The 13,151-nt window shown below is 43.4% G+C and overlaps 1 protein-coding gene across 1 annotated transcript in view; it reads right to left on the bottom strand.

The window, feature by feature from the left end:
* Nucleotides 1–10,545, bottom strand: part of LOC143290218 (gamma-butyrobetaine dioxygenase-like) — a 58,127-nt gene extending 47,582 nt beyond the window's left edge. The window contains exon 1 of the mRNA XM_076599548.1: nucleotides 10,419–10,545. Within this exon, the coding sequence (XP_076455663.1) occupies nucleotide 10,419 (1 nt within the window). The 5' untranslated portion in view covers nucleotides 10,420–10,545. The remainder of the gene's footprint in view (nucleotides 1–10,418) is intronic.
* Nucleotides 10,546–13,151: the final 2,606 nt, after the last annotated feature.

The following is a 13,151-nucleotide window of genomic DNA, read 5'->3' as shown; positions in this document are numbered from 1 at the left end:
GGACTGGAATAGCCAGAACAGCCCAGAACAGAGTGCGGTGGCGAGGGGTCGTCGATGGCCTATGCACCACCCCGAGCAATGGGCATAATGAATGAAATGAATGAATGATGTTTTGAGGGTGTGTCAAGCTCTTCTGATGTGTTCGTGATGGTGGTGTTTTGAGGGTGTGTCAAGCTCTTCTGATGTGTTAGTGATGGTGATGTTTTGAGGGTGTGTCAAGCTCTTCTGATGTGTTAGTGATGGTGATATTTTGAGGGTGTGTCAAGCTCTTCTGATGTGTTAGTGATGGTGATGTTTTGAGGCTGTGTCAAGCTCTTCTGATGTGTCCGTGATGGTGATGTTTTGAGGGTGTGTCAAGCTCTACTGATGTGTTCGTGGTAGTGGTCTTTTGATGGGGTGTCTGATTTTATCCTTGTGTAGCCAAGTGCTAGGCTGGCTTCACTGACTGCTCATTTTATCTCTTCTTCTTCTCAACTTCTAAATAACTATTGTAGAAATAAAACAATAGAAAAACCCTTTTGTGACTAGCCTCTATATGTTCCTGGCCTGTGCACGGGGATTCTTGTCTATCCTTTTATCCTTTAAATCATTTAGTTATTTTTTTTGTACCATACCCTTATATCAATATCATAAACCACTCGGGTACATGGCTACACTTGTATTAGTTACAGTGGTTCATATCTTGATGGGGTGTTTGGCTTTGTTCTTGTGATTATGATGGTGGTTCTTGTTTTGATGAGCTGTCTGGATTTGTTCTTGTGTTCACGATGGTGGTTATTATTTTTGATGGGGAGGAGGATCGGGGGACGGAAGGGTGCAGTTGGTATCACACATCTCACTGCCAGGCAACTGAATGACCAGCTGATTACTTCCGACGAACCAATATATAACTAACGACAACTGAGCACCAGATAACCGGCAAAAGACAACAGGACACACCCCCTCCACACACACACACTCACCACACACAGACACACACATAAACACACACACACGCACAGCCACACACAAATACACATCTTTCCCACGCCTTTCTCTCTGTCATCTTCAGCCCCTACTGTCTGTCTTCAAACCTCATACTGACACGACTTCCTATGTTGTTACAGATGACGGCACGGCCGCAAACAGTCTGCAGGTGATGGCCATGGCCATGAAACAAATGGAAGGACATCACAGACACCACAAGCAGCCACCAACAGTAGACCAAACCCGCTCCACCACCAACCGTAACCGCCGACACCGCAACCGCCGAGGTCGATCTCAGTCTCAGCCGGCTGAGACCAAGAAGATGTCTTCATCAAGCCATAAGTCCAACGAGAACCGGTCCTGCTGGACCCAGGCAGTCATGCCAAAGCGATCCATGAGCTTGTCGCCAAGATACAGCAAACGCTACAATAAGGATTCGCGCCTACATCGCTGTGGTGTGGGTCACCGTAGCCGACGTGCAGATGTGGATCGCAAGGGCAGAAGTTATGTTCAAAGGAAACCATCCCTGGAATATGGCAGAAGTTCAAGTCGCCGTCCCATCGATTTTGACCTGGATAGACAGCACAGAAGTCGAAGGCAAATTGGGGATGGACGATTTCAACACGGCAAATGTCAAAGTCGAGATGCACAAGGTCAACACGGCAGAAGTGAAAGTCACCGTGTTCTCAGTCAGCTTGCCAAAGATTACAAGTATTTCGTGAGAAACAGCAGTCACCTCAGCCAAAGTGAAAGCCAAGTTCGCCATGATTGCTCTCAAAGAGGTGATGAAGTGGCATATGGTGATAATCATTCCTACGATGCAAATCACTGTTCTAAAACCCGTCATTGTAGAGGAGACAGGAGACACACCCAGTCTCACCACAACATGAGACTTCGTGACAGTGAATCAAACCAAGAAGACGACCAAAAATACCATGACATGCATCAGTCTAGTTCTTTCAGAAATCCAGCCCACCTTCGCACGAATCAAATACGTCGCAGAGAGAGCACAACTCGCGCTAAAAAAGTTCAGAGACACCAGCTTGAAAACCCAAAATATAGAGACAAAAGACAAAATCCAGTTTACTGTGATAAAGAGCAAAGTCAACAAAGTTTTCATGGAAAAGAACAAAGTGGTCGAATCACAAGTCAAGATTTGTCTGACAAAAGACTTCAGTGCAGTTTGAGAAGTCAACGCAGTTACGAAAGTCATGAAAATCTAACAGAAGATTCTGTGCTTTGCTCTGACGGTGCAGAATATTATGACTGGAATAGTTTAGACCTTGGGAGAACTCAGACTCGTTTCCACGATCCGCGAACAGGAGACAGTGAGAACCAAAACCAGTCCGCCTACTGGGCGAGGCCCAACTCTAAATCCACACCACAAAACCCTCCTCCACCCTACCCACACCATTCAAAGCATGGTTACACCCTGATACGCACCATTCCCAAAACAATGAGCCGAGGGAAAAGTCGACAGAGTGACTATGACCACTACCCTGTACACTACGCCCACCGGCACGGCCACCTCAACATTTCCCAAAACTACAACTGTGAGGACAGTGATGTGACCCCATCCCACATTGATCAAAGCGCCTCACCATCCCCAAGTGGCAGGAAACGTGCGGAGAACGGACCTGAGGATCAGAACGACGAACTAAGTGACAACGAAACCAGCAGTTTGAAGAGAAAGGTCTGCCGAAAGCGAAGTGGACGATCACGACTCAGAAAGGCGCAAACTCATTTGATGTCTTTATCCAGAGCTGTAAACACCAAAGATCACCAGAGGAGAGATGACCACAAAGGTCACCACTTGCAGGATAGCTCAACATCCAGCGAAAACAGTCAGGAAAGGGAGAACACAGTGAGCCTGGCCCAAAAGCTGTTTGGACTTAAGCTGTCCTCTACAAAAAGATCAAAACGACAACAGCACAGACAGACAAAAAGTAAGAGGAGATGTCTTCGAGCTGAGGAAAATGAGCCATTGTTAGGTGGCGATGCGTCTTGGGATTCCGAAGACACGACGTATGAAGCAAGTAAAGGAACAGAGCTTGTGGACAGTGGGTACGATGTGTCTACCTCCTTTCCATCTGAAGCACAGCGTAGTGACTTCACTCTGACTCACCTGTCACCCACGCCTGCAAGGAACAAGCTGACAGACGAAACAGCGAAGTTTCCACCAGCAAACCAAAGTCACCATGGGGGCCGGTTAAAGCACGATGGAGATGGTACGAAAACTGAACACTCTCCTGTAACGTTTGATAGTGACATACAAGAATCCTTCAAGCCTCACAGTTCTGTCTACGAAACGATGTCCAATAACAATTCCACAAACGTTACAGCTGTCTTACGCGCGGGAGATGCGTGTGAAGAACGTGGTGGTGCCGTTGTGTTAAAACATTTAGGAACTGCATCAAGCACTGACCTGAATCTGGGATGCCTTGGTGGGTTTTCTAAAGATGACCATAGGGAATTGAGAAAGCTGGCCACGCAGCAGTGGTGTGAAGAGCAGCTGTGCTCATCAGCAAATCCCCCAGAGTTCAAGGACAATGAATACAGAGATGAATCGTCAAGTAACCAATCTTTTGAAAGAAACTCTGCAGCTGTAATGAGCGCGCAAGGGAACCCAGAGCTCATCACTCAGAGGAAGACTGGTGTGAACGCTGATTGTCCCAAACATGTCAGCAGACGTCGTTTACCGTATGCCACGCGTGTCCAGGAAGCAGAAAAACTCACAACGGAGATGGGCCACACGGGCTTCAATTCCACCATCATAAGCAGTAACGCTGTGATGTGTTCTGAGTCAAATCACAGCATGACTGAAAGTCTGCAATCTACGGACATGTTTGATAGGCTGGCGAGGGACAGGTTCCTGTGCCGAGAACAGAAAGGCGAGTATCTTTCTTCTGAAAGTTGTAGTGCTTGTGATGATCCTTGTTTCATACATGGAGCGTCGAGATGGCCAGAGAGTAGGAAGTCTGGCACTGCAATCCGAGTACCAAATACAAATGAAACTATTGCTTATAGTTATCTTAGAGGGCGCGTCAACAGTGAGGATGCTTTTCCCAAACACTTGAGAAAACGCCTCTTTCAAATGGTTCCAAGAACCTCGCCCCCGGCAGACTATTCTGCAGACAGAGGTCATTTGTCTGCTTCTATTCTTCCTCCAGATTTCCTCAGAGTCTGAGCCTGAACAGAACCAGAATCCTGACTTGGGATTCATCGGAGTGAGGGCTTATCGGTACCCGTACCCGTGAATGCGGGTGTGATGGTTGGTGCCCATGAGTGAGGATGTAACGGTGACCATGACACAGTACAGTGTCATGGGAACTGAGCACCCAGACCAACTGGGAATGGAGTGAATTTCGTTTTGATGATTCCGTGACGTGTTCCCAGTCGGTTCGAAGACGGTCGAGCATTGCCCTTGTCCTATATTGGTATCTGTTGATTATAGTGATATTGTGTTTGAATCAAATGATTAATATTTAGATATTTACTGAGTATTTAAAACCTTAGGGGGGGAGGGGGGGGAGGGAAATTAATTCACGCTCCTGAGCTCAAAATAAAAGCGAATGAGAGCTTTATGACTACTTTTGCAGAGGGGAGTTAAACTATTCATGTAATTTTTATTTATCTATTTGCTTACTTGCCTATTTACATGAAAATTTTTTTCAATTTAGTTATTTACTTTCTTAGCACTTTATTAAGATATTCATCCTTTTGTTCTCCTTTTCTATCCTAACAAGATGGAGTACAAGACAGACTGCTATGGCACTGTGTCTTGTGTCTCAAACTGACGACAGGGAGTCTGTGGGATCGAATCCTTCCGGGGGCATAACTGGTAATTAATGTTTACTTACCCGGCGAATCCCATCAGAGATGTAGTTTCAGTTGGGAAGACCAGGACGACATGGTCGAATATGTCATCTCAAGCAGTTCCTGCAAGTGTCTGCCTCCAGTTGTAAATTGGACACTCGGGACAACCAACACCATAAGAAATACCATTGGGAATACCACTTTAAATAGAATAACAACAAAATATAGATTTATAAGAGAATAAACTAATGTAAGGTAAGTTAATGTCGAATAAGATAAAAAATAAAACATGTAAACGAAAATAATCAAAGTTTTAACAACATAGATGTTTAAGAATACCCAGATTTTTTTTTATCGGAACATCGACAAACATATAGGGTAGAAAGGCCTAATTGGAAACTATGGGGTAGGTATGCCCAATTGCGAAGAGCGTGTAATTGAAAACGGTTCGTGCACCGCCTCACTTTGAAGCTCGCCAGTCCAAGCGACCAGCTCCACGCGTGAATGGACAGAAAACAGGTTGTGTTATCGTCAAATGTAGCTCTTCTGTTTTTGAAGGCTTTCTCCGATTTGTTGTCTCCTCCATCTTTTTAAACTTTTTTTTTTCAATGGTAGAAATAGCAGGGGTGCCTGAGGTTAAATGCAAACGGGAAAGTCTAATTGCAAATGATGGGTTTGGGTGCATGTGGAGCAGATCATGAACTCATTAGACATATCATTTGAACATCGCACCGGACTGTTGTATTGTTGGTTTTGGTCACAAATGCACACACACAAACACACACATCCTACACCACACACAAACACAGAAGAAAGAAAGAGAAACACCCGTAGGTGCTGGGGAGGACCCAGAGAAGCACTGTCTCCACCCGCCCTTGGAACAATCCTGCACCACCCTTGGAGGCCTGTGCTGTGTTCACGATGGGTGCAGACACGCATGCTTTAGAGAGCGCTCAGTGACTGCAGCATCGTCCACAAATAGACAAGTCAAAATATCCTATGGTCAAATTCAGGAATTATGGTAAAATTTCAACGACACTATTTTGGAGATTTCTGTCAAAACTGACGTTCTGATCAACTAACAAGCTTTCTTAAATTCTCCCAGCACTGGTAATGCACATTCAAGATATCCAATGAAATCAGCTATTTCAAACTGTGTCAAAGTTCAAGCCCTACCACTTGCTTCCCTTGATTTTAGGATTTTAAGAGCACTTCGTGAACTCGGCAGTGGTGCGCGAAGAGAAGAAATAGCGCGGAAATAACCGGAAATAGCTGATGTTGAAATGGTTCTTGGAAATGGATATTCATTAAGGTATGTGTTGGGTCGAAACAGACGTTAAATTGTGAAATGTATGTGGTGAGAGCACTTCAAAGTGAGGCGGTACACGAACCGTTCGCAATTATACGTTTGCAATTAGGCATACCTACCCTATAGTTTCCAGTTTGATATTGGATAAATGCATGTTATCCAGCTTGAAGTGATGTGCAGTTGTTCACAATTATACGCTGTTTGTAATTAGGCATACCTACCCTATAGTTTCCAGTTTGATATTTGATAAATGCATGTTATCCAGCTTGAAGTGATGTGCAGTGAAACTCTGTAATGATGTCACGTGTAATGATTTTTCTTCCTTCGTGCATTTATTAAAGAACGATGACAACGATCGAAACGATAATGAAGAGAAGGTGATTACGCTAACAAAGGAGAAGGGGTGGGGTGTGGTGTGGGGGGGGTCTTTATATGCATCTCATTGACTGCTGCCGACAAGTCTGCTCGCTGATGAAGGGCTGTTGCCTCACTAAGAAAAGACAGAGCTTTACAGGTCAGGATGTTGGTCACTTTTCTCTATTGGGGCTTCTTCTTGGGACTGCATTACGCTTTGCTTGGCCAAATCGGTGACACCATTGATAAGATAAGTATACATACACAGATAGTTGTAATTGCACATCGAAGTGACGCCACACAGACCTCATTTCATCAAGGCTCAGCAGAGCAGCCAAGGGGTTAAGTGCTGCAGATTCTTTGTTCACCCCAAAGAAAAGAGGAACATGCTGCATGACTTTCTTGAGGTGCGTTTGTCCGGTCTGATTTCTGGGTCACAGTGCAGCATGGTAAAACTAGTTTTAAAAATGAATCTTCCTGGGACATAGTGTAAAACTGGAGTAAGTCCTCCTCCTCCTCCTTCTTCTCTTTGTGTGTGAATAATATATTTACACAGCAACAAAGACCTCTCTCTCTCTCTCTCTCTCTCTCTCTCTCTCTCATTTATTTTGCCTGTTTTGAAATTTCCTGTCATCATTTGACATTCAGTTAAGTTCATGGCCTTTCCCGTCTTCCTTTCCAAATGTTTTCGTCTAACCTCTTCACCACGAAGTCTGGAATAGTTCTGAGTGTATTACACATATCACAACAGACTGCACAAAGTTACGCGGCTGGACCATTTTCTTGTAGCTCGTGTCACGTAAATACATGTACAATTTGCTGTATTCTTCATCAAGACTTGCATAATTCAAACAACACACGTTCAGAAAGCTGAGATATGTTTGTATATACCTTTGTTGCTTTTTTATGGTGTTTTTTTTTACCATCAAATGAATTAAAGATATTTACATACATGTTGTGCAGTTCGTAGCTTTGAACAAGAGTACACAGACACAATGACCGTGACAGCGATTCTTTATTTTACAAAGGTGCAGGCAATGGCTCTTGTTTTGTTTTTGCTGATGCTGCTGTGCCATTAGCACATGCTGCATAGCACATAACTAAAGATGTGCTGATGCAGAGCACACAACTAAAGCTAAACAACCACACTGCACTCAACTAAAGCTACACTGCTGCGGAGCGCTCAGCTGAAGCTATACTGTTGCAGTGCACCCAAAAGTATACTGCTGTAGTGCATTCAACTAAAGCTACGCTGCTGCAGTGCACTCAACTAAAGCTACGCTGCTGCAGTGCATTCAACTAAAGCTACGCTGCTGCAGTGCTCTCAACTAAAGCTATGTTGCTGCAGTGCACTCAACTAAAACTACGCTGCTGCAGTACGTTCAACTAAAGCTACGCTGCTGCAGTGCACTCAACTAACGCTACGCTGCTGCAGTGCGTCCAACTAAGGCCATGCTGCTGCAGTGCACTCAACTAAAGCTACGCTGCTGCAGTGCGTCCAACTAAGGCTATGCTGCTGCAGTGCACTCAAGCTACGCTGCTGCAGTGCACTCAACTAAAGCTACGCTGCTGCAGTACACTCAACTAAAGCTACGCTGCTGCAGTGCACTCAACTAGGGCTATGCTGCTGCAGTGCACTCAACTAAAGCTACGCTGCTACAGTGCACTCAACTAAGGCTATGCTGCTGCAGTGTACTCAATCAAAGCTACACTGCTGCAGTACACTCAACTAGGGCTATGCTGCTGCAGTGCACTCAACTAAAGCTACGCTGCTACAGTGCACTCAACTAAGGCTATGCTGCTGCAGTGTACTCAATCAAAGCTACACTGCTGCAGTGCTATACTGCTGCAGCGCACTCAGGCTACACTGCTGCAGTTCACTCAACTAAAAAAACTACGCTGCTGCAGTGTACTCAATCAAAGCTACACTGCTGCAGTGCTATACTGCTGCAGCGCACTCAGGCTACACTGCTGCAGTTCACTCAACTAAAAAAACTACGCTGCTGCAGTGCATTCAACTAAAGCTATACTGCTGCAGTGCATTCAACCAAATCTATGCTGCTGTAATGCATTCAACTAAAGCTGCAGTGCTCTCAACTGAAGGTATATAATGCTGTAGGGAACTCAGTTAAAGCTATACTGCTGTAGTGCATTCAGGTAAAGCTATGGTACTGTAGAGAACTCGGCTAAAGCTTTGCTGCTGCATTGCACTCAACAAAAGCTATACTGCTGCTCAGCACTCAACTGAAGTTACACTGCTGTGGCGTTTTTCGGCTCACAGCTGGCTCCTACCCAAAGTTGAGTGAAATTGGCTCATGGGACCACACAGTGGCTTATGGGACCACGGGTGCGTTTTGTGTGTGTGTGTGTGTGTGTGTGTGCTGCTTAAATTTCCAGACCAGCTCTGTAAGTGTTTGTATCTCTCGGGCCTGGCTAGCGACGGGATGTCATTATGAAATGAAGCGTAGAGTACAGCCTCGTCATGTAGTCCCAAACCTAAAATGGACTTCCATAGCAACATCGTCATTCTCCTCCTCCATCACCAATTAAATAAAAGTCACAAAGTTTGTTGCCTTTCATGCCCTGCGCACATGGTCATCTCAATTTCGACCACCCCTCCGTTTTCATGGTTGGGGTGAGTCCTGTCAAGATCATGGGTGCTGGGAGCTTATTGGGGACTGCCATTGGAGGGACGTGGTGGCGGTCTCCACTCTGAGGGAGACACACACTCAGTCTGGCTCCGCGACTATGCTGTTATTGTCGTCAGTAGAGTCCTAGAAGGTGGTGTCCTAAATACGTTAACTCAGAACAGGCACTACTGAACACCACAGGAGCGACTCAGCAGCAGTTCAGGGTCTCCTCTGATGTGTAGCCTCCCGGCGACCTAACATCTATGGTTCCCTGTGGACACTAACGCTGCGACTGCCACAGACGAACCCTGGTATGGCTGTATACGGGGGACTCGAAATGAGCGGCTTGTGAGTAATGCCACAAAAACTGTGCAGATGATGGGACAGCAAAAAACAAACAAAAAACAAAACCAAAAACACACAAAAAACGAATAAACAAAAGTAATACTGCTACAGTGCACTCAACTATAGTTGTGCTATAATGCCGCAGAACACTCAAGTAAACCTATAATGCAATGCACTAAATTAAGCTGTATTGCCGCAGCGTACTAAACTATAGCAATGTTGTTGCAGTACACTCAACTAAATCCATATTTCCGTTGAGCACTGAACTAAAGCTTGATGGCTTCAGTGCATGGAACAAAATCGATGTCAAATGTGTATTGAACATGCCATTAAAAAAATAATGCATTGCTCAATCAGTATACCATGAATGACATAAAATAACAGAAACCGCAACACGAGACAGACAGACAGAGGAGAAGAATCATTCATGTATTGTCAAAGCTAGCGACGTATAAGATGAACAATGACTGCTCTCAGTATTCATGCATAACAATCAATACCGCTGTCCAATTATCCGATTGTCAATCATGTAATTAGTGCACACCCCGCCACATACGCGCGGACACGTTAGAGCAAAGGACGCCAGCCCGTCTTTATTGGCTGGTTTAATATGCAAATGAAATGCACACGATCCAACAAAGACCTTGGATCAATAGGCAACACACAGAATGCAGTAAATCAAACCGGCTGATAGCAAAACTAGGGTTTTTTTTTTAATTTTTAATTTTAATTTTAATTTTTTTTTTAATGTTCGCTGTTTGTTTAGCATTGTTCGTTCGTTTACTGCCACATCGGCTATGCCATGCTGTTCATCCCGAGTCTCCCATGCACAACCACATCTCTCTAAAAAAAAAAAAAAAAAAATATATATATATTATATATATATAATATATATATATATATATATATATATATATATATATATATATATAGAGAGAGAGAGAGAGAGAGAGAGAGAGAGAAAAGAGACAAAAGACATCAACAACAACAAAACCAACTCACACGGCACCACAGGCCAAAAGGGCTCCCTGGGTCCTTTCGTCTTCTCCTTCTTTTCCATCAACTCCGTGAAGAGTCAATGGAGCGCCTCAAAGAAGGACAGTTCACCAGATTCCTCCAAGTCTGTCGGTAGTGTGTCCGAAGGCCGGAGTCTCTGGATGATGCAGAACATGCTAAGAATTGAAACGGTTATGGATCCAGGCCCTGATGATTTCATTATACAATAAGAGAGAGAGAGAGAGAAATCTAAACTTTTCTTCTTTTTTTTTTATTGAGGGAAAAGGAATAGGCACTTATCGGCCTGTTTTCATCCTACCGTCGTAAAGAAAACGTATAAACTTGTCTAGGAAATGCAACAACAACAAAATGTGGGTAGTAAAAACACATATCGCATGGCAACAACAACAAGAACAAATAAATGGCATAGAAAATACACGATTCTCCACAAAATAACAGAGTATGCATATGCGTGAAGGAGAGAGTGAAGGAAGAAGGCAAGGAAGGAACAGATACGAAGGGGGAGAGAGAGGAAAAACTATTCACAGAGAGAGAGAGAGAGAGAGGGGGGGGGGGGCAGGGAGAGAGGGGTGGGGGGAGGGAGTGAAGGAGGGAGGGAGGAAATAAGACAGACACGAGGAGAAAGATGTCAAGTGAGTGTTCTGTAGTCTACGTCCACCATTCCTCCGAAGATTGTGTGTGTGTGTGTGTGTGTGTTTTATATACATTTTTCTACCGTATTTCTGTGTTCTCTTTGTTCGGGGGTGGGGGGAAGGGGAGGCATGGGGGTGTTGGGGTGAGGGGGGGGGGGAGCTAGGAGAGTTAGCGCACCGGCAAGCGACTGCGGTCTCGCTCTGTGAAGAGAACAGGCTTGTTCCGGGATCCTTGTTTCCTATTAAACAGATGTGTTCTCAAGCAGCAAGGTGTAACCTCAGATTGAGTTGTACGCCATGCACGTTGAGACGTACTGTCTTGTCAAACGAACTTGTCAATCTGACTTTTACTTAGAGCCTGTCAGCCTAAACCACGAAATGTTACCGACCAATGAGAATTCAAACGAACTCAATGTAGTGGTAATCCAGTGAAGAAGAAAGACGGAGACAGAAAGAGTGATTTTTTTTTACTCACTTGTGTAAACAAAGTGAGTCTATGTTTTAACCCGGTGTTCGGTTGTGTGTGTGTGTGTGTGTGTGTGTGTGTGTGTGTGTGTGTGTGTGTGTTAAACTTTAACATTGACATTTTCTCTGCAAATACTTTGTCAGTTGACACCAAATTAGGCATAAAAATAGGAAAAATCCAGTTCTTTCCAGCCATCTTGTTTAAAACAATATTGCACCTGTGCGATGGGCACAAAAAAAAAGAAAAGAAAAAAAAAGAAGCCTAATTATATGCAAACTGCATTTACTGTTATATTTATATTTTTTTTATTCTCTAAACTTGGCACTTTGATCTGATATTCGACACAACAACAAGAGCAGTCATTATTATCATTTTTTGTTCAAACAGGAACTTCTTTTGCTTAACATGGAAGTTTTATTTATTTTGCAAACGTTTTGGTGCAGATAGTAAACAAGTGAAATTACGCTGTAATTAATGCTAGGGGACTTAATTTGCTGTAAACTGATCTTTCTCATCTTAAACATTACATTTTGAAATTATACTCAATATATAAAAAGCTTGTGTGTTTTACTCTCAGTGTACAGGGCTTTCACTATGTTCATTCGCCCAAGTGTTTTTTTCGGAAAATAATAAAATCAATACGACGAGTGGACTTTACAGATCTGTTGGCTGAGCCCTGAAGGTCATGGGCAAAAATCAATTGCGTACACATATTTATACACATTCAAAGCGCGTGCTCATATTCTTCGCGAACGCGAACGACGCCATTTTGTTTCAAGTTGTTGACCTGCCCGTTCAATCCTACATTCAATGGACAATGTACGATAACATGTGATGGAAAGTTGGAGAAGGAGACCGTTAAATATTTATTCAGAGAAAGATTTGTGAACGCCTCATCATTTACTAGATTATGCCCCAAACTGCCATAAAAATATCCACAGAATCAGTCAGAATTCACAGTTTAAAATTGTAAACCATGCGAGTTAATACCCTTGAATTGATCACGATGAAACGAAAAAATTTCCAGTCTTGACTTTTCTCAAAATGAAGTCCTTTTCACTTCTTACGACGTTTAGAAGTACTTGTACTTGGCTCTACATGTTATTAGTTTAACAAAATACTAAATTTTCATATCAACTTTAAAACTATAAAACTAGAATGAACATAAAAGAGAAATTGAATCGACCGTGTCGTACTACATTCCCGGCGGGTGTAACTAAACTTGTACATCTATCTAGATCTAGTGAAAACGGCTAAATGTTGCAGTGTGATTGCGGCGACAGCCATTAAAAAGAATTTTTAATTGCCCTTAAAGACTTTTTGAATGCCCAAGACACACCAGAATAATATGATTTAAACAGCGTTCTCACTGCGAATACCGCAATTGATTTATCGCCCTTTAAAAAAGTATGTTCAAATGTTAAATTTTAGAACGTCAGTTAAGGAGCCACGATAGTGTAATGGATAAGGCAGTTTCTTCTCACCCGAACACGCGGGGTTCGAAACTGGTTAGGACTTTAAAAAAAATTATATATTTTTTTTTAAACCGAAGCTTTATAATAACAAATACAGAACACATTTTAACGATTAGATTTTTTTAAAGTGTATCACAAGTG

The sequence above is a fragment of the Babylonia areolata genome, chromosome 15 (genome assembly GCF_041734735.1).
Source record: "Babylonia areolata isolate BAREFJ2019XMU chromosome 15, ASM4173473v1, whole genome shotgun sequence".
Taxonomy (NCBI): Eukaryota; Metazoa; Mollusca; class Gastropoda; order Neogastropoda; family Buccinidae; genus Babylonia; species Babylonia areolata.
The sequence above is the reverse complement of the archived record's forward strand: the minus strand, read 5'-3'. Positions and strand labels throughout refer to the sequence as shown.